At 38.2% G+C, this 25,420-nt stretch overlaps 2 protein-coding genes across 4 annotated transcripts; one reads left to right on the top strand and one right to left on the bottom strand.

Moving 5' to 3' along the window:
* On the top strand, nucleotides 1–21,935 carry RB195_002875 (uncharacterized protein; the record flags this gene model as incomplete). Of its 3 annotated transcripts, XM_064200325.1 has the most annotated exons (26): nucleotides 1–69; nucleotides 176–546; nucleotides 650–758; nucleotides 905–1,001; nucleotides 1,535–1,693; nucleotides 1,758–1,921; nucleotides 1,984–2,097; nucleotides 2,166–2,272; nucleotides 3,272–3,407; nucleotides 3,471–3,557; nucleotides 3,622–3,773; nucleotides 3,940–4,012; nucleotides 4,246–4,373; nucleotides 4,836–4,920; nucleotides 5,284–5,470; nucleotides 5,791–5,938; nucleotides 5,994–6,102; nucleotides 7,014–7,279; nucleotides 7,378–7,507; nucleotides 7,804–7,901; nucleotides 12,041–12,194; nucleotides 13,222–13,315; nucleotides 17,506–17,591; nucleotides 17,664–17,784; nucleotides 17,837–17,849; nucleotides 21,905–21,935. In XM_064200325.1, 26 exons carry the CDS (start codon nucleotides 1–3, stop codon nucleotides 21,933–21,935), a joined length of 3,288 nt encoding a protein of 1,095 aa, XP_064056205.1. The 3 variants fall into 3 exon arrangements, with proteins under 3 accessions (XP_064056205.1, XP_013297875.2, XP_064056206.1); XM_013442421.2 differs by lacking the exon at nucleotides 21,905–21,935 and having other exon boundaries at nucleotides 17,664–17,849; XM_064200324.1 differs by lacking the exons at nucleotides 1–69; nucleotides 176–546; nucleotides 650–758; ... (20 more) ...; nucleotides 17,664–17,784; nucleotides 17,837–17,849 and adding exons at nucleotides 19,274–19,322; nucleotides 19,886–20,042.
* A 2,135-nt stretch (nucleotides 21,936–24,070) lies between these two features.
* RB195_002874 (uncharacterized protein) lies at nucleotides 24,071–24,511 on the bottom strand (the record flags this gene model as incomplete). The annotated part of the gene is made up of 3 exons (XM_064200323.1): nucleotides 24,071–24,123; nucleotides 24,179–24,274; nucleotides 24,334–24,511. The coding sequence occupies 3 exons, from the start codon at nucleotides 24,509–24,511 to the stop codon at nucleotides 24,071–24,073; spliced, it is 327 nt and encodes a 108-aa protein (XP_064056204.1).
* Nucleotides 24,512–25,420: the final 909 nt, after the last annotated feature.

Here is a 25,420-nt window from a genome sequence, read left to right as displayed (position 1 = left end):
ATGAGTGATTGGCCACGTTTGGCCGACCGACAATGGGTAGAAGAAACGAATAAACGAGTACAAGCCCAGGTTTGCTTTTCTCACTTTTTTTGGGTCTTCAAAACTCAAAACACTGTATGTCATGCATTTGATGCTGAGGAAATCCATAAACGACCAATTGATCACTGCAGTTTAGGAATGTCATCGTGCTGCCTTAGCAAGCGCAGAGTCTTCAGACGAAAATGCACTTCATTCTCTCGACTCAACTCTTAAGAAAACGACGGCGTTCATGAAAAAGTTGAAATCGCTGTCAGCACCAAGTGTTCCATCTCTAATTGAGGACCTCTCTCGACTGAATCTCTCGAAATTTGTCGAGGAAATGGCCGCCGGCATTGCCGAGACAAAGCTAAAACCGTCAGATGTTATTCCCATCGTGGATCTCTGCGTCGCGATTGCGTCCCGTTACTCAAAATTTCCGGAATTGCTACTAACTGAGATCAGAAAAGGTTTGCCACTCAAACGAACGGATAAGATCGCGAATCCGGGGAAGCTTCGAATAGATGTTCGGTAGGTTTTCTCCTGTAGTTGTAAAACCTTTTAACACTGTTTTTCTTTTCGGAAACTCACCAGCGTCTAGGTGGCTCTGTTTAACCTAATATCTGAATTCCAGATTACTTTGCGAGTTGATTCTTTGCGGTGTTGTTGGAAAAGAAGGTCTCCAGACGTTAGGAGCTACACTGTCGTTTATCTGTTTAACAGATAAAGGGGAGCACTCAAACGTTAGTTATTTATACTGTCGGAGTTGTTTTTAATCTCTAGTTCTCCTTTTTCTTCACGTTTTCGAATATTCTTAATTTTTAAATTCGATTTGGATGCCTGTCACTAACATTTTTTCTTCACCTGAAGTAATCATGATGAGTTTCAGGTTGGTTTGCTTTGTTCATTATGTCGACCAGTTGGATGGCAAATCGCAGGAATTGTTCCTACACCTGAGAGTTCAGATACCATTTCTATTGAACAAGGTGCGGGAAGTCGCTTCACTGCTATTCTAAATGCGATCGCTTCAGCATTTATTGAAGTTTTTTTTTTTTGATTTCTAACACACTAGAACAAAAAAGTGCTCATCGGTGGAAGGTTTTCTAATTAGCTTCATCTTAAAGGGCAGAAATGAACGGCATTTCGCCTTCCTAGTTGCCTTTTTTTCACTATTATGCTCATACTTTGCTCTTATGCAAGTTACATTGAAAATTACAGTTACATTTGTTATAAACATTGGAATGAGGTACGAAAATTCGTAATGTAGAGCACAAATGTGTATTCAACAGTAAGGAGATCATAGTGGAGGATATCTTTAAGTTTATTTTCAAGTTTGAGTCACCTTTACTGATTGTTCGTTTTCGCTGAAGAATTCTGTTTTATTCTTGCTCGCACCAACTCCAAAGCAACGTTTGGCGCGAAAAAGAGATTCATCAGAGTTCATCAGCCACCTTTTCTAATGCAAATCCGTTAAAAAGGTGACTGACTGAATTCTGATGAATCTCCAAATGATCTTTAGATGCGTTGGCGGTAAATGATGCTATTAGTGGGGATCACCGAAAAGTTGTACACGACTTGTTCACAAATTATCACATTGGCATGTTGCGACACCTCGAGAAAGCTTGTGCTACAATGAATGTTGTGCAGAAAAGAGTGAAACGTCAGGAAAGAACGAGAGGTGTGTTTTTGTTAGATTGCTCTGTCTTTTTCGTGTCTCTTTTAGTAATCACTTTTTACTTTAGGAGATGCAACAAGTGAAGATAAAGCAGAGCTTGAGACTGCTAAAACAGAGTTTGAGCGTTTAAAAACACTTGCCACTGAATTGAGCAACTCTCTTGGAGTGCCGATGGTTGAACTGAAAGAAGAACCCAGCGACAACGAAGAAGACGAAGCGGCAGCCATGGAGGTTCGCGAAAAATCCAGTCGGTGCTTGTAAAATTGTAGAATTGAAAATATTTAACATCACAGATGGACAAGGCTCTAGCAGAAGGACATGTTTCGCTGTGGCCTGACGATGAAACACGATTATTCTACGAGAATCTTATTGATATTAGGAACATCGTGCCAAGAAGTTTGTACAAAGTTAGTGTTTGTTTGTTTTTTTTTCTAATTTTTCAATTCATGAAGGTTTCTATCCACTTACATTGCAGGAATCGGAAGAGAGGACCATCCAAGAAAACGACTTGAAAACGTCTGTTGACGATATTGACGTCGACGGACTTGAGGGAGATGATCGTGATGTGGAAGCGGAAGCAGGGTAATTTTATTCAAACTTTTTTTTAGTAACATTTTCTTGGCCTCTCTTTGTCTCTAATGAGATGATCGTGAGCGTCTGGTGGCATGAATAAGTATTGTAAAACTTTTATCACAAGTAATGTCCTTTCTTTTTTTTCTGAAATACGGCCAAGATCTGCGACAGTATTTGTTGTAGATAAGGTAGCAGTAACTTACCAGTGCCGCTCCACCTAGGTTTTCATCTCTATTGGATTTCCATATTTCCACGTTTTCTGATTTTCTCTGTATATTGACCTCAACGTGTCTTTAGTTCTGACCAGTACCTAGACACTTTCAATCCGGAGAATTGGGTTATTTTTTGTCAAGTGTCTAATATTATGAACGTCAATGGATTTTCTTGAGTGTCTGTTTTGCTCACGTATTTTTGGGATTGAGGAGGAAGGGAATCGGTTCAGCATTTGAGTAACCGCAGTAACTGTGAGCCAAGGTATGCGAACACGATCCCTTCTTTATAACCAGTAGAAAAATAGCTATAATAATTTTATTCACAAATATTGAGAAAAACGTTCAGTGATAACTAAGTAGTATAAAAATCAATCATAATGATAATGATGATAATAAATTAGACTGTATGTGGAGTAGAAGATGAGATTTGCAATAGAATAAATTATACGGACTTCCTGAGATGCTAGATCGGTCGAACCGTAGTACAAACAGGCACACCTTGTAACACCATCCTTTCGCGATTATTATTGATTTGATTATTGATATATGAGCAGAGCAAAGTTGTTTGACACTGTTGGTTTTTACAAGAATTTATCGATGCTGAGTGTTGTTCACTGTTTCTATGTACCTTGTTAACACGTGTTTTCTTTCTCTTGTTATTTTTCCATTTTTTTCTTTTTTTTAAACGACCGACACCATTGTACGAGTTTCTTACATATCTCTGCTGTAGCCGTGTAACAGCGGCGTTTCGTTTGTGAATATGACCTCGTAGACGATGTAACTATTTATTTTTCAGATCCGAAAATGTGGAAGAACCTTATCGACCGAAAACGCCACCCTCTCCCTCTTCGTCGGTTCAACTTAACGAAGAGCTGTCAGCGGTAGCTGATCCAACTTTGATTACTTCAGAAGAAATGAAACAATTAGCCCAGGTATTTATTAACAAGATTTAATTGGATTTTGTTCGGGCATAAGTTGAAGCGTCATTTTTCCAGAAGTTCTTTTTGAATTTGGATCATCTCGTTAATAGAGATACGACAGATCAATGTGCTCTTGACTTTGTATCAAATCTTAACTTGAAAGTAAGTTGTAAAAAATAATTTAGAAGCTTCGTATACCCTTCTTCATTTTTTTCTTAAATTTCAGAGCTATAGGAAGAAACTTGTGAAAGTGCTATTCGCAGTGCCTTCATCACGATTGGATCTGTTACCATTCTACGCGCGCCTTGTTGCTTCTCTCTCACCTGTGATGCCAGATCTCACCACTGAGTTGTCGAGTATGCTAATAAAACAGTTCAGGTTGGTAGAATGGAGAAATGCAATGTTGGAATGTATTCTTATGACGAAAACAATGAACCAAATGCTGGAGCTATGGGATTTGTTGAAGGAAAATATTGGCATACTTGAACGCACGAGGAGTGACGGATGGAGTTGGGGGTTGCTTGCTTTTATTTTGCCTTTGTAGGGAGTATGTCCAGCGAAGCGGCCAAGACAGAGTGGAGGAGAAAATCAAATGTGTGATGTTCATAGCTGAACTGGTAGGTAAAAGGAATTCCCATTCCGTTACCATAGATCATTTAAAGATTATTACTGCTCTTGTCCAACCATGGCCAAATTTGTTCCCTTTTTTCTTTGCTATATTACGCTTTTCACACATAGTTATTGCTATAACAGCTAATTTACGTGACTTAAATGTTTTCGCAAAGAGTACTGTGCTTTTTCGCAAAAAGAGTACTGTGCTTAATTTTTCATTTCACAATCACATATTTAGGTGAAATTTGGTGTTATTCCTCGTGCCGAAGCGCTTTCGTGTCTTCGTCAATTGGTTTATGATTTCCGAGGGCATTCCATCGATATGGTGTGTGCAATGATCGAAACTGCAGGTTTTTATCTCTACAGGTATTTATCTAAAACTTTCTAATCTTGCTTCAAATGATTTTTTTCCACTTATTTTTGTGGAATGCATAGTAGGGTCAAAACGACATGATGCGCGGTGTAGTTGTGTAAGCGGTTGCGCTCGAAGCGATGCGATGGAGAACAGTGGTTAGGATCGAGCGGGACTGTTACCAGTATCAGTCATCGCTGCAGTTTGCAATAGTCCCACCGATTCAACCGCTAGCTCCACAGTGCCACTTGGTGTGCAGTCGCTTGCGGAACATTTAGTGTGCAGCGGCAAATGCAACTGCACCATGTTTCGTGTCGTTTATACTATAAGAATTCCAAACGCCGTTGTACCATCTGACGGTATAACAGAGATCAGAGATGGCGCATTTTCGTACTATTGTTTCGTTTTGGCTCTTTGAATTTCTTTCTTTTTAAGTATTCTCGTTCTTTTCATTCTAGTTTTTTTTTTCGTTCTAGGAATACCGACAGTCATCCCAAGATGAAAATCATCTTGGATGTGGTACAGAAGAAGAAAGAGCGAATAAAGGATGTGCGACATACAGTGGGTTTTTTTCTTTCTTTTCGCTTGTATAACGGCCATCGAATTAGATCATTTGATTCAGTTTGATCAAGTATGTGTTGTTCTATTTTCCTATCCCTCTTTACAGTTCTAATTTTCTCTCTTCCCATCTTTTCGTATGTTTCTGCTCCCTCCCTTTATCATCTCATTCCTCATTTTCATCTTTGTTCTTCGTTAAATCTGCATTGGCGCTTTACCAGATTGGTTCCTATTCTCTGCTATCATTTTTCATTCCCTTCCCATTCATCCACTACTCTCTCGTTATTTTCTTGCACTCGCTGTTCTCTTCTCTTCTTTTTCTTTTTTTTTTACATTTTTTTTGATGACTTTTAAGCAACTTTTCAGATGCTGATTGATAATGCTTTCTTCGCCTGTATCCCACCAGCCGACTCAGCTGCCGCCAGAAGAGCTCAAGCTGAACCACCGCTGATGATATTCATTCGACATCTTGTTGTTGACATTGATGAACACAACGTCAATGCAAATATCAAATGCATCAGAAGGCTTGCATGGGATGACGTGACGGTTTCTGGCGAGTTTTGTTTTTTGATATGAGAAGCTATAAATGCTCTAGTTATAGTAGTGTCAAAACGACATGAAGGGCGGTGCAGTTGCGTTTGCTGCTGCGCTCGAAGCGGAACGGTGGAGCGTTGGGTTAGAAACAAGAAAGGACCCTTTCTAGCATCATTTTTTTGTCGCAGTGTTACCATCTGCTACCATCTAACCGTTTTCTGCACCGCGCTGCTTCGAGCGCAGTCCCCTACGCAACTACTCCGCGCTTCATTTGGTTTTGACCTACTATACAACTAGGGTAATGCGTAACTAAAGGTTTCGAATACGTTTGCTCTCTAGGGTGGTGCCTTAAATACCTCACATCTCCTTGGCTCTTACCCTATGCGAATCTGCTCCATCTTGCGAGTGCTGTTGCTGGACTCCAAGGACTCACCCATTATGATTGGATATCAACTTATGTGATAGATGCTTGTCAAGAAATGATAAGGTAAATCAGCTTTATATGAGTGCTTTCGAGTCTGATTCTTAGAAGGCGGATTCAGAATATCGCTTGAAGTACCAGGAATATTCAATCAGAAAGCAATTGCAACTGCCTGCTATTTAGGAGAATTATACAATTATAGCGTTTGCGACACCCCGGTAATATATAAGGTATGTTGCTTTCCATAGGTCATTTTCCTCCACAGCGTCTTGGTTAAAACTCGAGAGACCTTGTTCCTTACCGTTGTTCTTTTTTTCGATTTTTGACGGCATTAACAGTACATTTCACTATTTTACTCTTTCTTTCTTTTTCTATTGGTGCAAGATTTAAATACGAATAAACTATCTGTGTCCTTGATCTTTCTAGTTTTTTTGAGTGCTGGCTATGTGAAACGTTGTAAGTAATTTTTATTTCGAATTATATACTATGACACTCTTATGACTAGAAAACATCACTGTAGAGTTTTGCAAAATTTGCCTTTTTTATCCCCCGGATCACTGAACATGGAGAGTTCACTTATTTTTCCACAACTATAAACAACACTAAATATCTCTGCTTTTTTCGCATTCATTCTGTCGTGCAAGCGATGGATTGGTCTTTATCGTACTTTGTGGGATTTTTGATTGTGGCTTAATTGTAGTTGCGCATACTAAAGATGCTGACCTATTTCCAACCATGTGAAGTCATATAAACAAGATTACGGTAATCTACTAACTATGAGTAAAATGCTAACGTGCACTTTTAAGCTCGTAGTTTTAAAACGAGTATTTTACCAGTACGTTACTGAGATTCTGGTAATGTTTTTTGAATGAGACGAGTGGAAGAAATTGTTATAGAAAAATTGAAATTCTGTGCACTGAGTGGTAGAACAAAACCAAATTCTCAACGCTATTGACTATGTTTATCAAATAGCTTTTAATTTTTTATAAAAATTTCTTTGTAACTGCGTTGTGAAGTCAGCTACCTGGATGGGTTTGTTTCCAGGGAATATTTCTGTCCATGCATTTAACTCATGTATTTATCATTTTCTTCCTTCTGAAAAATACAAAGTTTTTGGCGAGTACGATACTCATATTTACAGGTACTCTATCAAATTATCTCTTTCCCCGAAACGGATCCATTGTCATGGCAGGAGTTCTATCGTGTCAGGATGGTATGTGAACTTCTGAATACCATAGCAGATTTCTTCCAAACGGGACGTGCTCGACGAAAAATGGACTACTTCCTCACATACTTCCATCGGTTTTACTGGATGAAGCGGGAACAGTGGAAAGTGAATGCGGCTGCCAGTGAACCATTAGCAGCGATAGATGAAGGAGGAGATTCAGCGACCGTTGAACCACCGAGGTTTTTAGTGATATTCTGGATACTTTTTTAATTTAAGCTCTAATTTTCTTTAAATTTTTGGATTCCTTTTTGTCATTGGGAGACAATTGTTTTTCCAGATTTCCTGCTGATGTAGAAGCGGAGTACAGGGAATGTATGAGGCATTTACGCAAGAGTGCGCCACTTCCTAAGGATTTAACTGAGGCGGAGAAAGCTGTAGAACAGATGGAACAGCAATTGAAAGAGAAGGTAGTTCATGAAAAATGTGTTTTGGAAGTTTTCTTGTTATTATCTGGTTTTTCCTTTTCGCTTGCGTCCTTTGATTGACACTTAGCAGGGTTGTTGTGGATATGTCTATGAGAAATATATCGGTATCAATTAAATGGTTTTATTTGTGTTTTTTTTTTTTGCTTCTCATCTCCTAGTATTTGTTATTTGTTCATAGCGATGAGAAAAAAGATTTTCATAACAGCGAAATAAAGATAATTCCGGTCTACTCCATTGACTGATTAACGTTTTATGAATGCGTAACCTTTACTGCTTAGGTTTTGCTGGCTAGCGGTAGTGCCGATGAAGAGGAAGAGGAAGAAGACGAAAGAAGAGCTCCGGACCGTGGATTGCATCAGATAGCAGAGGAGGACGAGTAAGTACTTCATAGTATTTGTACCAGGTTGATCTACACGCTTCGACAATGAATGAACTACTCTGGGACAGGTAATCAGCAGAAGGATAAGTTTTTTTTTTCGTGAAGTTATTTGCAAGTATGCAAAGTGATGCTTTTGGTCTATATACGTATCGGAAATATTTATGTGAAACTCGTATTGAAGTGTTTATTCTTATCCGTGGATGAGTACACCCTAAAAACTTTCGAAAACTATATACGTTGATCAGAACTCTCAAAGACTCCATGTATCCATTCTTGTTTCCCTTTTTCCCAATTTCACTATGGGTAGCAAGTTCAATCAACGAGATCTCAAGTCTTGAGTCGTGATCGAGAAATGTGCATGTTTTTTTTTTGAATACGTCTATTTAAATTGAAAAGTTGCTGGAAGCTAACAGTAATTGCGCAAAAACCGAAGTTATTGCAACTTTTTTTCTTCTGAAAGTTGAATGAGCACAAACTGTACACCTCTGCGTAGTCCTGGAATTCTCAATTGCACCAATGTTGAAATAATTTTCGCAATAGGTTCTATTGGCAATGATCGAGTTGCAGTCAGAAAATCTGTGGGGGTTGATTGGGTAACTCCTCTATTTTTTTTTCGTAGCCTCTTCTTCGTTCTTTTCAGTTTCATTCATTCTCCTGGCTTTTCTTATCGTTTCTGCAGGTTAGAGAAGCATTTCCCTGTAGGTTTACTGTTGAAGCTATCTTCACACAAGAATCTACACACTTGACAGTAAAGCATAAGTTCTAAGCTTCTAATTTTTTATGTTTGATTTCTGTCTTTTTCGTTTTGAGTTGAGTTTGGAGCTGAAACTAAACGTGAATATTCAACGGAGCTGCGAACCATTACTATGCAAAACCAAAGCAAATCTGATTTTGAATGGGTCGTGCATTTAATCGTTGATCATTGCACTTTGTTGAGAGAAGACATTTAATAAGGCGATAATTTATTTTCGGGATGATGTTAAAGTTCAGTCAAGAAGGCTTGACAATTGTGTTCTTCTTAGGCAACTAATTTTCGTTAGTAATGAGTTAGAACTAGGTTCTTCTCAGTCGCTTGTTTTTTTTTCTGTGGAATAACTGATTTATTGATATTTCGAAAGAAAGGGATCAACGGATGCTCCAATTAACGGATTTGTCTGGCATTTCATGATTTTTTACCTTTAGGGCTAATTTATTCTCTTATTTGATGTATCGACTACCCAAAAAAATACTGTATTAGGTGCTACCGCATTTTAGGCAGTCTTTAGTTCTTTATCCTTAGTTGGTGATCACTCTGCAATTCAGAAGCGGAAGTTTCTCATTGATATTTGTTTTCTCCGTTCTCTGTCCTTGTTGTTCTATGTGATTTCTTCCAGTTCTTGTCTTGTAAAAAGACCAACTCTCTTTAGACTTTTGTTGAAGATAAAATCTAGTTCTTGATTTTTTTTTTGGTTACAACATCCGATTCCCATTCTCTATTTTATACGTTATTCATCTTGTAGGATATTACAACTTTACACTCTTTTAAAGAATTCTTAGTCTGTCATCTTTATTCAAATTCGAACTCTTTAGCCTCACGAATTGATGTTTTAGAGCTAAACTTCAGATTAATCTCATCACAGGCAACACGGCGAATCTCATTCGTATAAATTTTGAGGTTTTGTCTATGGATCTCATGGTCTTTGGGTGTCGTCATCAACTGAATCAACTGGGATTCGAAATTCTGAATTCCTCTTCTGTTTCACCAAACTCTGCCTTATTTATTGTCCGAAGTTTGAGCGTTTGTTTTGCTTTCTGATACTGTTGGGCTTTTGAATCTGCACATCTGGATTATCAAATTCTCCATACCGGGCCCTTGAGCACAGTTTTCTGTTTCCAGCTGTTTGAGATTTCCTGATATGGCTAAAGACTCATCGCAGGCCCTACTTCTTGGTCATTCTGCGATTTTCACTTTGCTAAAGAGATGGGAATCACTTATTTTCCAATAAAGTAATCAGGATACTAAAGTAGAAGCATTTGTATGACTTCATTGTCATCTTTTATTTTTATCGGTTTTTGTGGATTCGACGAATCTAAGGTCTTGGACACTTGTTGGAGCGTGAAAGAAAGATGCTCACGAATCGCCGAGTTCTCCCGCTTTTGGAGCCGAAAAGTCGTCTGTCGAGCGAAAGCAGGCCGTAATCTAATGCTGATGTTGTGACACGACTCTGAAGTGATCTTACTTGCTCCCATGCACTCTCCTTCTTGTCTCTCCTTTAAGGGCCAGGAATTTGCATTTCTCGACTTTCCCGTTACCCCCTTCGTTACCAAGTGTTAACGTGGAATTGCTGCAACGTAATGTTGTTGAATACGATTTCCATATTGGACCTTATGAAATTCGCGCATCCACGACACGATTCTCGCGGGAACCTCGTGTCGAGCAAATGATGTGCATAACGAAATCATCGCTTCGTATTACTCATTGTCACTGGAATTCGTAGTGATGTGTGGTGAGAAGGTGGCGTGTTTGCCAATTTTGCCTTACGACTTCCTCAAAGCGAGCAGATCTCGAGGCTAAAGTTTAGCGTAGTTACCGTTCGTTTGTTGAAGCTGTTTTCGTGCCCTGCCTTCAGTTAACTGAGCCAACAAGGCAAGATGTGCGTCTGTGCAGTTAGTAATGGATTCCCACTCTCACTCACTCCTTCGTTCCCTCACTCTGCGCTTCGGGCCCCGTCTTGTCAATTGAAACTCAATAAGGTGCAGGAAGGGTGGTCGAATTCAAATTTGTTTGCTTTGGAACGCCCCGGCTGCGTTTCTTATTACGTGAGTAGCATTCTGTGTCCACCGGATATATCCGGTCGGCGCTTGCAGCGTACATGATTTGCACTTTTACATTTCCTTCCAGTGAATTACGACCCCGGGCGAATAGTACACGATTTTATTCTTAGTAAAGTAGCGATTTCACTAGGAAAAAATTCACATTGTCAGGAAAGCTGTCATGTATCACAGGTTGACGAGATCACAGTTTGAGCACAAGGATGGAGATATGGCACTTTTGGCGAGAGATCGAGGGATGGACCTGAAAGGGATGTGATCAGAACTGGTGGACACAAAAGAGAGTGAAAATAAAGGAAGAAGAATAGAAAAGAATAGAAATAATCATTCGACCAAATTTTTTTTCTGAAAGTAACTCGAACAGATCTTATTTTCAAAATCCTTCAGAGACTACAAAGTACACGGACATAGTTGCATATACATATAGAAACTTGCACTAAATTATCATTGGAGCGAGTAGCAAAATGAAGAGAAAAAAGTGTTCTTTTTTTCTAAAAAGAATCGAACAAAAATAGTAGAAAAGCGAGATTATTCGTGAAACAATATTGCACAGATACTGCTGAATTAAATGCAGATGGACGCTGCCTCGTAGTTTATAGAGAAGATTGGGAGAAAGGTTGGTGAGATGGAAATGAAATCGACTTCTCGAATAAACGTTTTCGAAACAAGAAAATCATGTACTGTGAAATTTTTGCCTTAATCAGAGAGCTGACTGAATCCAAATGAACTATACATTAGATTTTTCGTTTGTCGAGGTTTTGTTTCATTTCTTCTTCACGTTTTCAAGACCATTCTTGCATTAGATAGATTAGTTCCAGAGAATTCCTTATAGAATATTGATATGCACTACCATATTCAGTTTTCTGAATCTTCTTTGTTGTTTTGTTGGTTTTCCTGAGATTGTTAATTTTTTTTTTCGCTCATAGAAGTATAGGGGTATAGACACGCTGTTTGAGTGCAAAGAGTTTTTTTTTGCTAGCTTACAGTAGTGCTGCCAAATCCCAGTTCAGGGAGGTTGAACTTAACCTGCGGGAAAACGAAGAAAAACCTGTAATTCCAAAAAAGTGATCTAGAAATGTAAATTAAAAGTGCTAAAACCTAGCTTAGAATTTTTCGAACTTTTCTTTTTCTTTCGAATTTTTCGAAAATAAAATGATAAATAATATTATTTGAGTAACGGGTTTTTTACAACTTACATTTTACATTTACATTCAATTTACATTTTACATTTAATTAGCTATTATGAAATAGTTCATTCACTTCTGCGCGAAAAAACGAGCGGTTTTGTCGGTTATCATGGATCGACGAAGATCAGTTGTTTTCAGGGAGTACGGTAGCGATAGTGAGAGGACAGCGGCCGTAATTGCAGACGACGATGCAGACGAGAAAGTATGTGTACATGTGGAGAAACCGACGATCCAACCGGAAGACGAAGAATTTATGCGACAATTGGATAGAATGCTTGCCGAACAGGCTAAGGTGGGCTTTAAATGCGCATAAGAAAATTTTTATTTTATTTTTTCTATGAATCTATGAATTGTTTGACGTTTCTATTTAACGGAATTGAAATGGATTCCTAGTTAAGAAGTAGATTTTTGCGAGCCATTTTTTTTCAAATTGCTGCTTGTAGACTCTTCAAGCTTCCAAGACCTCGTACATGGATTAATTAAGCACACAACGCTTTGGCATCACAGCAGCAGTAAACGCGGTCGTATAAGGAAAAAAAAAACAGACGGCAGCACTTTAGCGATATTCGATATTCGATGTAACAATTAGCTGCAGGAAACCGACAAAAAGTGTGAAAATACAGTAGGTCGAAAGGAATCGGTTGCGCAAAGACGATTAAAGAAGTTTCATAAGCCTTTTAAAGGACTTTATTGGAGATATTTAATTCCTTCGGCCGTGGACATGCACTAAATTTATTTTAATGATAATGCGCTCAATGGTATTATTAATATTAATTTTAAGAGTTTGAAAAACTGCAAGTTGGTTTTTGAACTGAGCTGGATTTTTTGTTTGCTTTCGTTTTCACTGGTTTTTGCGAACTGTTTGACTTCCTTGGAGAGTTAGAAATGTTATTCTTTCCGTTATTCTATCCTAATTCATTTCAATAATGTGTGGTGGTATCAGATTTCTACAGTATACCAATTCCCCTGATGTTTATCAAGTTTAGAAGTGTTAAAATAATGATGTTTTCTGGACTAGTTTATAGATTCACCCTCTCGTTTCTTCTTTGAATTTGCTAAAATCGGTTCTCCCCATCTTTCTTGTTCTATCTCTCTTCTTTTTTGTTTTCTTTATCTCCTATTCACTCATCACATCACCGTTATTGGCACGTTCGGCTTAATGAGGTGCCAGTGTCGGCATTTTGCGCTGCGATGAGCTTTGACGTGGAACCGACGCTGATGGATGAATGGCATTCCTCTTTTCTTCTTGTTCTGCCCCGATTTTCTTATTTCTATGCGCTGCCCAAAGTTGATCTCGATGGTGACGTTTTCATTTCCAGATGACACCTCAACAAGCGGTCGTAGCGAATCCCTCAGTGGACATGACGGTGCCGCCAGCGGTTCGAAATCGATTCCAACGACAAATCTGTTTTGGTGAGCTGGCTGGAAAGCGTTTTGTGAGCAACTAGAGCGGTTGCCGAATTCCGCAACTTGACGCGCAGATTATATTAGGAGCGCGTGAGATCGGATAAAAGACCGACGTCGCGTCCCGACTTAAGCGACATCGCGTCATCGTGATCGCACCCCGCATAAGGAAGTTTTTGCTTGCCTGAATGGCTGTATTTTCAAAGGATGTACGCGATTTGGTTAGGCCGTGGAATGACCGCTCTCCAAAAAAGAAGGAGAATGGAGTGCTGAAGCTAACGACACGCCAAGTATTTGATCATTCCATAAATAATATGGTTTTTTCGACTAGAGGTGCGATGCTAGTGGTGTTTTTCTTCAAAAACGAAAAGTGAATTTAGGAACAGAGGCACTGAGAGTATATCTATAATGTGGGAAAGGATTACAGAAAATGCACGAGAGTATATTTTAGATCAGAAAACGTTGTTTTTATTAATTTCAAGAATTAGTGGTGATATAGAATACCGTATTATTCATGGTAAGATGATCTCATTGTTATAATAGGAAAAATAAAATAAAAACAATAAAAATACATGGTAATAAAAAGCGGCAACAAATGAAATTAAAATGGAAAAAAAATGAGTTTCATGGCCACTTTCTACGTATCTATCGGATCTTCGAACTTAATTGCAGGACCCAATTATTTGTGGTCATAAGTACAAATATAGCTTGATCTAATTTAGCTTAGGAAATGTGGTAATATATTTTCTTTTCATTATTAATTTAATAATTTGCTAATGTTATTTTCGTTTTCTTTTAAATTTATTTTCTCATGGAGATATAAAAATCTAGCGTGGGAGGTGAACTCAAACAATGATTACATCCTCAAAAATTAATTTTCTCAGTAAATCAATATGGTAATGTCCAAGTTTTTACAAGGAAAAAACAATAAATAATTGAATTTTCTCTCGAGTCCGGGGCGAAATCGAAAAAGTGTGGGAGTAAAGTGGATTGTGTATGTGGGAGCAGTAAAATGAAATCTACGTAGTGCATGCGGGATGTCAATTGAAAGCATTTTCTTAGAAAGTCTGCTAAGTATGTGACTCTGTTCGCAACCCTAAATTAAATGAAGCAGAAATGGAAAAGAAGTTATAAATAAGATACGTATATTATGCGGAAAAATGTATAATGCCAGTAATTACAGTGGTGAATCTAGCAATTATGACATTGCATATGAATTCAGTAACCGCACAGAGCATTAAGAAAATGAAATGAAACTGAAAAACTGGCAAAAAAAATAACAAGAAATAAAAGAAAAAACTGAAGAAAAGTAAAAATGAAGAAGAAATTGAGCAGGAAAATAAGATTTAGGCACAAGATCCGATATAATCGGGGCAGCCTTTAGAATTTACTTGGAAATGAGGTGGTTTTTTTTCATCATTTGCATTCGGATCCATTCAACAATTTGTTCATTGTTTTCTAGCTCGTTATCCAGGGAATTCGAATGCTATTAGGACCAATTTTAACGATAAGCATACCAGTACTTCGTTAATAAGTAGAGGAAAGGTTGAACTATTCACTACTTCCTATCGAATTCGTTTTTACAGATTTTTTTTGTGCGTAGATGTAGCTTTATTTGGTACATCATTCTATGTTTAATTGAGGAATTTTCGAGCCTGTAATGTCTATTTTTTTCTTTGTCCAGGAATGAGTTGACTGAGATAGAATAGTCAATCGTTAACGTAGAAGTAAACGAAGTCAATTCATATATGAAGTTAAGAATAAAGTGTGGAATGTGGAAGTTACTGCTATATCATAAATTTAGGAGCCAAAAATGATTTGTTGTCAGCTTCAATTAGTTCAGCGGTTATTGATTGTTTCAAAGGGAAGATCGATATAACTTCCCTGATCACTGCATACGATCGATTATTCACGTATCTAATAGCACATGTCTTTGCGGTCATCTACGTATCAATGAGCTGCCGCCACGTAAAACACATGTTATGCGAGCGGTGGAGATATGTCTGTCTGCTTGATATGATGAGGTGAGATGAATATGCGCGCAGGTGCATGTGTGGTGTGGTGTAACGCACTCGGACTTGGTCATGATTTCATTCTGGCGATCAATAAATTGGCGAAATTCTCTAAATTTCTTTTGTTGGTAGTTCAGCGAACTGAATCACACCTGTTTTTGTGGATTCGGCACTGTATCACAGTCGAATTACAAATATGGCGTGTTAGAGCGCGAAAAATCCAACCATTTGTAAATTAAATTATTTTCAGTATGGTTAGTCGGTAATGTTAGAATGTGTCACTTGTTAGTGATCCGATTCGTTATCAAATTTTAGCCTCTACAATACATTTTGTTTGTTCATATTTAATTAATTGTCTCTTTTACATTGAAAAAAATCCTTCTTTCCTGATCTTTCTTTTTCACAAAATAACGGTTCAAGTTGTAGATTGAATTATTTTTCGTTCTGCAAAAAAAAAATCATGGAGAATAAACTTGGCGAAATTAAATTTTTCATCGATACAATGAATAGAAGCACAAAATACATCTAAATATATGGCTGAGGCGCGATGAAGTCACCCTTTTTTCTAGTTGCGACAATTTTCGCTCAGAATTAATTTCCCGCGTCTATGTGTATAAATTTGAATTTAATGAATTAGTTCAGAATTCGAACTCGCTAGTTCTGAAATGTACAGAGGATTCATTATGCACAGCATAATGAATTCTCTCTGTAAATTTCTAAGCATAGCATAACAATTTGTGAGCATCTGGAGTAAAGAGAGAAATGTCCTTTACGCATGACCAACGCAAATAAAATAATGTTAGAGAAAAATTCTCTTTCGATTATTTCAACAATTTCAAGTGCTTAAAGCAGTACTACTACAGATACATTCCATTAAAGCGCGTAAGCACTACGCGACTCTCGTCTTTTCAACTCAGCTTATTGAGTTTGTCGGCGACCGACGCGATGAGGGCGCTGAACCTTTTCACACCGCCCGAATTTGTGTGTGAATTATGAATCAGCTGTCCACTGCATCAACGGAAAGCTATAGAAATGTTGTTTTTTTTTCTCCTACACAATACATACATAGAAGGAATTGAAAGAACTCTTGAAATTTGGATAAACACGCTTGGATGGGGTACAAGTAGAATTTAGTGTCAAAAATGAATCGAAATTTTCCCCATGTTTATTAGCGAGAGTTTTACGAAGAGGTTGAGATTTTTTCGCAGCGATGAATAGAGTCACCCAAGCATAAACAAGCATAAGAGAGTGGCTTTTTTCCTCTGTTTTAGAGAAAAGTCTTCGGGAATATTTGCTAAGATATTGATTGCACTTTGATATTAGCAGGGTTTTTGTCCGAAAAAAAAAACTTTTTCAAATTGTAAAAAAAGCAATTGAAAGTTATGTTTTATGTGAAGATGAGGAGAACAATTGGAGACGAAGTCTTCTGAAGAAAATCGTTCGGATATCATACACGTTCGGATATCTTAAGTCTGGTTATAGAGATATGCCAAGAATAATCATGGGTAACCCTTTGAGTAAATCTTAAGCCTACCTTCCATGTCTTTTTTTTTGCTTTTTTTTTTGAAACTTGTTCTATGCTTATACAATCCAAAGAATTTTCTTTGTGCTCTTTTTTGAATCTAGAGCTGTTTTGGAGGTAGTGAGGACTTACCGAAATCTCGAAAATTACTCGGCTAGTATATACAACGCAAGACTATTTCTCTATTTTATGTTTCTGACTAACGAAGGAGCCACGAAGAAAAAACATTTGTTCGGGATAGGCGACGGGTGTCCAACGAGTACTTCTAGTAAAACTTATAAAAGGCGCATTACTGTTAGTGGATTAGTGTCTTGGGGGTAAAACGAACCCCGACGAGTTCTCTTGTAACTGCTTTCTCGTGGCTTAAGAGTAGGCAGAAATGCAAGAGTTCCAGTGCTCTCGAGTTCGCAATTCTGCAGCGCCATAAAGCGAAGCTGTGTTGTATTGTGAATTCTCTCCAACACTTTTTTCGAATGCACTAGTCACTGCATGACAGCATGCAAATGACATTTTTCAAAAGAACAACGTTAGCGGCATGTGTGTAAGCGATTTATGTAGCTATAAAAGGAAGTGTTGAACAGCCTCTCAGGTCGTGGATGCAATTTTTTTTGAAAATTCTTGGAAATTGGTAGTAAATTAGCGACCTACTACTCTGCGGCTTTCAGAAGACTCTCCCGGTGGATCTAAGAACGTTGAAAATGCGAAACCTTCGATGAAAGTATCATTAATGGCAAGAGGAAAAGGAAATAAGGTGGGTGGTTTTACGTACTCGACCGATTCCCCGATTGTGCTTGGCTACTGTAACGTACTGTAATAATTTTAGTCAGTGCTGAAGACGGTATCGATCGAAGAGTCAGCGTTACATGAAGCATGGAAAAAGGAGCGAGAACGTGAGGATCTGGAGCGAGCCGATATTAAACGAGTCACCTTAGGCCATACGGCACGTATATTTGCCGAAGAGGAACAGGAAATGCGTCAACAAATCTACTCACATAGCCGATTCAATTAGGTAACATATTTAGTTAGAACATTTGCACTAATTACACCCTAATTACTTACCCTGAGGTGATTATTGGATTGATGACCGGGCCAAGAACTAAACATTCTAATTTTGCATCAGTGGCAGTGAATTCATTGAACTCTGAAACGAAAAATCACTTTTTGATAACGATTGGATCGTGTGTATGGTCATTTGCACTTACAGTAATTGATGTTACCGTAGTAAGAGCAGATAAATAATAGCGACTAGTGTGACTGGGAATGTGTAATTGTAGCCGTAAGTAACGGCTTGGTTGCACATATCGCGTGTACATACGCACACACGTTGCATAGCGTTTCGTTCTTGAACATAGCCTGAATGGGAGGAAATTTGAGAGGTGTTACGTAGATTGAGGGTGGCGTGATATAACGACGAGAATATGCGAAGGTGGAATTTTTGTTCTCTCTTCGTTTCTATAAATCTCCTTTCAGGGGTTTTTTTTGCCATGGAGAGGGATAAATTTTTTATAATAAACGCATTTCCTCAACCTAATTGTACACTCCTCGATACAGTTCGAACGTTTTGACAAGCCATATGCTGAAAATTGATCCGTCGATCGCAACCAGCACCCATCCAGTACTCTCCGCCTCCTGAAAAGTAATAAAATAAGCAGCGTAATAAGTGTAATAATACTGCAATAAGCACGTTATTACATAGGATGATATTAGAAAAGTACGACAACACTTTTTTATTGGCTATGTAGAGATGTGGTTGAGATATAATACTTATTACTAGGTATAAGAAATGTTAGTGAGAGAATTTCGAAGGGTTTATTGATCCGGTGGAATTAATTAAATGTATGTGATGTGGAAGTAGGTGATGAAAAAAAATTATGTACTTTCTTGATTTCTATGATTCATATATTTGTACCGACATTTTGACTTTTTTTTTTGCAAAGTAATTGAGATTCGTATAGGCCTAACGTTATGTATTATTCGATTTCTGTCATTGTGCACTGTTCATAAATTGAAAAAAAAAATCATCCTGTTTCATTTATTGAGTGTTATTTATCAGTTCTTTTTCATCGGAAAATAACAAGTCTTCTTTTTTTCCTCTCTATGTTTCTTCGTATCAAACAAAGTATCACACATGAAGAGAATGTCAAAACTAAGTGGTCTCGAAGAGAAACTTGGTTAAAGTACACATTTCCCTCTGTATTTGGTGAAAAAGTGGTGGAAATTCGAATAATCAAGAAAAAAGAATAGAAGTGATTCAATTTGTTTCAGAAATATTTTTGATTTTTTTGAGTTTTCCTGGGAGAAAGGGGGTTTTGGAAGAGTCGGCCCATTTGGTCTATCAAAATTATGCTTCATGCGCTAGTGTTTAAGGACGTTCTCTTCTGGATTAGCATTGTTCCGTAGGAAGCAAATTCCAATGTGGTGAATTCCGAATAAATGATGCTTGTTAGCATTTTTGAGGCTAAAGAGTATGTACGATGGTTAGGTACGGGAATGACTTTGGGTGTCAAAATGTCATTGTATGTTTTTTTCCTCCGTAGGATATTTTAAGCATTTTCCGCTACATTTGGCAATGATTCCTGAATACTGCGGGCAGCCGTTTCTTCGTTAATAGTGCTTTCAAATGGAGATCTTCTAGAAATTACAAATACTTCTCAAGAGCTCTCAATACACGTAACTCTGAGTTTGGTAACTAGCAAAGCTGGACATCACAGCGGTTTCACCACGACTGGTGCTAAACCAGATGTTGGGAAATCATACGGATTAATAGCCCACGTATGGACATATTGCAAGTTGAATGATACTCAAACGTGGCATTAGGATATATTGTATGGGATTTTTATTTATGTACGGCGAACCCTTCGCTTTTGGATCCCATTCGCCGATTTTCCCTCCTCAAACCAATCCTAACGCACGATTACGTGCCTTTTCGCTTTTTTCTGCTTGTCAATTTTATCCGTGAAATGCTGTCGAATACCACTAAATCAGAGGCGAAAAAATAATTGATGAAGACGTAGGATGACTGCCATAAAGCTATTTTTCATATAGCGCATTGCTTTGACGAGTTCACTGCATGTCATCTGGATATGTCTCGTTTCGGAATTGTTGTCGGCGCTCGGAAACTTGTTTATCTAAGAGATGGCGAAGATTCGACGCTGAATTATACTTGGCTGGGGTATGAGCGGACGTCATCGTCGTCGTTTAGGTGAGTACAACTCGGCATTTGCGAATATCGCCGGGTTTTTCAGACATTGTCGATGATTTCGGGATGAATTATTCCTAACGCTGTGAAGTTGCGGCGAATGTTTGCTCGTCGATTTTACGTATTCCTCAAAAGATAGACTTCATAGTTTTTTTTTGTTCGTAGAATACGTTTTCACTAAAGTAGAGGATGATGGATACTTCAACAATCATTGCGGAACGCTGAAGAAGTTGTCCGTACTCCATAATTGCATAAGTTTGTGTGGAGCCTAATGCGTTGATCTTGTTAGACTTGCGGAGTTAACTACAGGAAGATTCGTGCCTGGAATTTGTGCACAAACACAAATCCAAAAAGGGCACTGTGAAAAGTGGAATATAAAGAAGTACAGCTAACAAAAATGAATGTTCACAACAATTCCAAGAAAAGAAAGACTACAATAACAAGAAGAAAGCAACCAAGAGGATAAACAACATAAAAAGATGGCCTTTAGGCTGATAACTGTACTTTTAATGCAATGTTTTATGATGATGTGATTTGTCACAAATTTCATGGACAACATCAAAAACTGCAGAGTTCCCATCTCAGTAGTGGTCTCGTTAAAATGTCGAAGATTCTATTAATAGAGTTTTGGATATTTTAGCATCGCTTCACTGAGGGTCCACACAAATTTTAGCGCCGAATGTTTTCTCAAAGCGTTACCTCATTTTTATATTGCAATTATTCTGAAATGAATCGAACACCAACTTCTTCTTGGGAGTTCAGGGAGAATTATGCAATTGTACCAATTTTCTCTGCACCATTGTACAGTTTATGGACGCTAACCACCAGCTTTAAACTTGCTGCTTAGCGACTTTGACTTTCTTTATGGATATTTTTCCTCTGGAATTATCCATTCATATCTACTAGTTTTAAACAGATTTCATTATCATTCGGGCTTCGTGGGATTTTAAGCGTTCGAAAAATTCACTCTTTTGGTGCGCGATCATTGAAATCTTCATTTTATTATAATTGTTCCTTTAGGTTTTTTTTTTTTTCAGAATTAACGAATTGCATCTAGGGTCATTTGTAGAATTTTCTAGAACCTTTGTTATGAAATGTCTGAGTTCAATGTCTCAAAACTGAGGAGTTGGATTGGCGTGCCGTTCTTTTCGTCTAAAAATTTGGCTTCTAAGAATTTTTGGTGCTTAGGAAAAGCAGTCGTGCAGGACAACTCCTTCTAGTTGATCAGCCAGAAGAAGGCGATGATTATGGGTTTTTTTTCGTCCGCAGTTATAAATCTCGACGATACCCGTCATTGTGGAGAAATGGGGACACGACAACTTTTTCTTCGCTTTCCGTGCCTTTCGAAATTGTCAGAGCTAACATTTGTGGAATTGAGGCGCAATTACAGGATGATCCAACGCTTTAGTTACGTTTTCAGGGAAAATGATCCAAAAAAACGAACATAACTAAGTTCCCGTGCACGCTTCGGTTGGCATGACCAAATGCAGGACTATTTATGTTGAATCAGAATTTCGCCATAGACAGTGCTTGTTAATTCATAATGCCATATTTCCAAGCATATTTTCCACTTATTTCATAGTTCGCTTTTTTTTAACGAGCTGTTTTCGTCGCTGAGGATTTGCCACTCGAAAATAGGAACTGGGTCAGATTTTGGGTGGCGGTGGAGCGCGATCATCGCATAATTGGTGATGATCATTGAAATTCGTATTGGTCACATATAGGCTAAACTGTCGAATCAAAAGATCATGAAAAGTAACTGGGATATCTATAGGATTTCTTAAGAGCTTAGTTATTTTGAGCTACATAGTGGTCAACTATGCATTTTAAGGATTTGTTTGTTATTGAATATATTTTGGTTTCAGGATCGGTCAAGAGCAAAATAAGAGGCTGTGAGCATTCTAGCGCTCAGCCAAACTGATGCAGTGGATCCATTGCATCGGCATTGCACTTGTGTTGAGCGGCAGCCGCGGTGACTAGACTGACGACAGATCATGGATCGCGCTAATGGTGCGATGACGGGATTCGTTCCTGTCGTTCGTGATATGAGCATACTGGTTATTTACCCGTTTTTCTTTTCCTCGTTTTCTTCTAAGCCAACAATAGCATCAATTTCTTATTGAAGCCGACAAAACAGCATCTGCTGTGTTGTTGTCACGTTTGAAGGCAATAAAAATGCTAATTTTTTTTACGATATGTTCAGTGACATAGCTAAAGGCACATCTACAGTGCCAACGTCGGTCCGGCTGGAAGTGTTCGTGGACGAGTTTTCATGTCACTTCCATCCAATCGTGAACTTTGCATTGCGGTGTTGAGAACTAACGAGAAAATTCAACTGTGTAAGCTGCAGAAATTCCAAGGAAGTGTGCTAACTACGTTCTCACGTTAGTATTATATATTTGAATTACGGTTAGCAGGGTACATAATTTCCACAAACTTCTGCATGAAGTTCTGAGAAAATACAGAAAAGTGTCTAATTCACGTGATTCTGTGGAAGAATTTGTTCCTAGAGATTAATTAATCTTTCTAGAATCGACATGATTTTTTTTTCGAATTTGTCAAGTCCCTTACAAGTACAAGGAAAAAATCCTTTTGCACTGGAAACGTTATCACTAGAAAAAAATTAGATATCTTCGTGGAAAATTGCTGCAAATAGAAATTGTAGTAAATTTCGTGGTTATGTTTGTCGCATGAGATCTTTCTAAATACACTTGTCCTATGTAGGGACTGTGCTCGATCAATATTTTCACTTATTTTCTGAAGATGCTCTTTTTCTCTTGCAATAATCCTTCTGAAAAAAGTGCGCGTTCTTTATTTCTGAGCTCTTTAGTGAGTTTTCAGGTTCAGAGTAATCTCTAGGAGCATTAACATGAAAATTTGAAGAAATCGTAATTAGAGCTCATCGTAAGATTGGCCGGTGAAAAAATGCCCAAAAATAAAGTAATGAACAAAATGGTTTTTCAGTTGGAGAAGTCCTGGAGATTCCCAGAAGAGTGAGAATGCAAAAACGGTGAGATGACGTGTGTTTGCACTTTTATAAATCGAAAGATTAAATTAAATATAATGGATAAAAATAAATGTTTCTTGGCGAGATTCTTGATTTTTTTTTATTAAGCAGCACAATTTTCTATGTCGAAACATCGAGACAGCTTTTCTCAAGTTTTTTTCTGCGACGAAAAGGAGTTCCTAATATTTTTGGGGAGAATTACTCATTCCTCCGATTTGTAGAAGAAGCTTGGAAAAGTAGAAACGAATAAAGGTTGGAAATAAGAATTAATTTTTGAAAAGAATGGAATTTCCCCTTATCGCGCAGATTTTAGACGAATATGTGAAATCTAGGATCAATAATCGGAGACTGATCTGCAAAGATATCTACGTTCTCATCTTGCGAAACATTCTCCTCATTCATTTAAGTTTTTCTGTTACGAGATGGCAAAGAAAAAATTATTGACTGTCTGTCTGAAGCCTGAAAGAATTCTCTCGCTTATTTTTTTCTGTTATGGGAAAATATTTACAAATAACTGCAGCAATTATTTCCAAGAGAAAAATTTGGACTACGGAACTTATATAATGGAAGTTAGGGCTGTTTGAGAAATTCGCTTTCGCAAATTGCGGGGACTAAGCGGGAAATTTCGGGAAATTCTCTTTGTCGTTTCCACTGAAAAACTAAGCAGATTTTGCTGTAGTAGTATGTGATCGATATTTCACTATTATAAGGAGAAATTAGAGGTTGAATATCGACCGAGACCATATGAATAGAAGTGGCGCTTGTCAAATAATTCACAAAAACCACTTTTCTGCGGGAATTTCCATAAAACTCTCGCGAAAAAACTCGTTTGGTTTGTGTTTTGAAAATTCCGAATTGTTGTAGAAATTGGGTGCCTAGCAATTTTTCTTCTATGAATACAACTGAGAAATATCAGTACTTACCAATATGCATACTTATTCGTACGCAAACATCCTGATCACGATCACAACGTATCGGCTCCATACGACACGTAGGAGCTGGTAGCCTAGTGGAAACTCGGAAATTATCCAGTTGAGTTGTCCCCGGGGACTGTACGCACGTAAGACATATAAGAGCCTGTGAGGTGCCAGAGAGTAGTACCAGAAATAGTGCTAATCGCATAATACAGTACCAATGCAGTATACGGTACAGCCTAGACCATGACGATTATTCGCGAATCGTCCAGCTGGCTCCTTCGGTGACCGCGACACTACGAAAACGACGACGACTGTGACGATGGTCTTGGTGAAGCGATTTGATTGCGGGTGGGCGGAGCGGTGAAACTACGCTGAAGGCGGAGCTCTAAGACGAAAGCGTGGTGAGCTGAGAACGACGGCGACGAAAAGAGAGCGGGCGGCGGCTGTGTCGGTCCTGGCGAACGACGAAAACCCCCGGAAACGCTTTCCGCAGTTGTCCACTGTTCTCGGAGTTTCCCCGGATTTGCGGCCTGCGAAATTTCGAACATTCTGGAGTGCTCCCGTCTTCGAAATGCGTACTTGAGAAATGTTGAAGAGTGTCGTTGTCATCACGTCGCCAGAAAGTCTCTCGAAAAAAAGTGCACTTGCGCTTGCGTTCATCGAATGTTCTTTTTAAGTTCCAGGAATTTTTTTTTGATTTACTTGTCTATTTTCTGTTTCAACATTGCATAACGGGTGAAAATTAATTGCCGTGAACTTGAGACCACCACTATTACCTCAGATGTTTCTTCTCACATGAAAAGAGGTATTAAAGTAAAATTTTGATAGTAGTTATCTGTTGTGAGTGTGGTCGAGGTACAAATAGATAATAGTAAATAGATAATAGAAAATAAAATATGATAAATATGTAAAAAATATTCCTAGGTAAGACCATTATTCTCCACGTAATTTGACCAATGGACTTCCTTCCTCCAATATTAACTGCTGAATTTCTATGGATTGGGTTTGTTAAGGAAATCTATGCCTTTTTGTCAAATGAACGATCGGAGGAGTAGGTGGACAAGTAGTGGAATTAGTGAATAAATGAGCGCAGACGGATTCCAGCTGGGCGTGGATGTTAAAATAAAGGTTCTTTATTTTTCCTTGTTCCTCTCTACTTTCCAACGAGGATCTACACTTCGATCGTCGATGTTTCTGTAGAAGTCGAAGTGTGAGCGCACTTGGTGAGGTAACATTAGCCGATGTGTCGCTGTTTGAGCTTGCGTACCGTCTGAATGCTTTCTGTAGGTGATAAGGCGCTCGATAGGATAATTCGTCGATTGCTTCGATTTTTTCCAGGCTCTAACGAAGGCAGTGATGCCGAAACGTTAGCTGTTAATAAAGAATCAGAACCAACCAACAGCTTAAGCAAATCAAGAAAAAATAACGACTCTTAATGATTCTAAAAAAATTTATTT

The sequence above is a fragment of the Necator americanus genome, chromosome IV (assembly GCF_031761385.1).
Source record: "Necator americanus strain Aroian chromosome IV, whole genome shotgun sequence".
NCBI classification, from domain to species: Eukaryota; Metazoa; Nematoda; class Chromadorea; order Rhabditida; family Ancylostomatidae; genus Necator; species Necator americanus.
The sequence above is the reverse complement of the archived record's forward strand: the minus strand, read 5'-3'. Positions and strand labels throughout refer to the sequence as shown.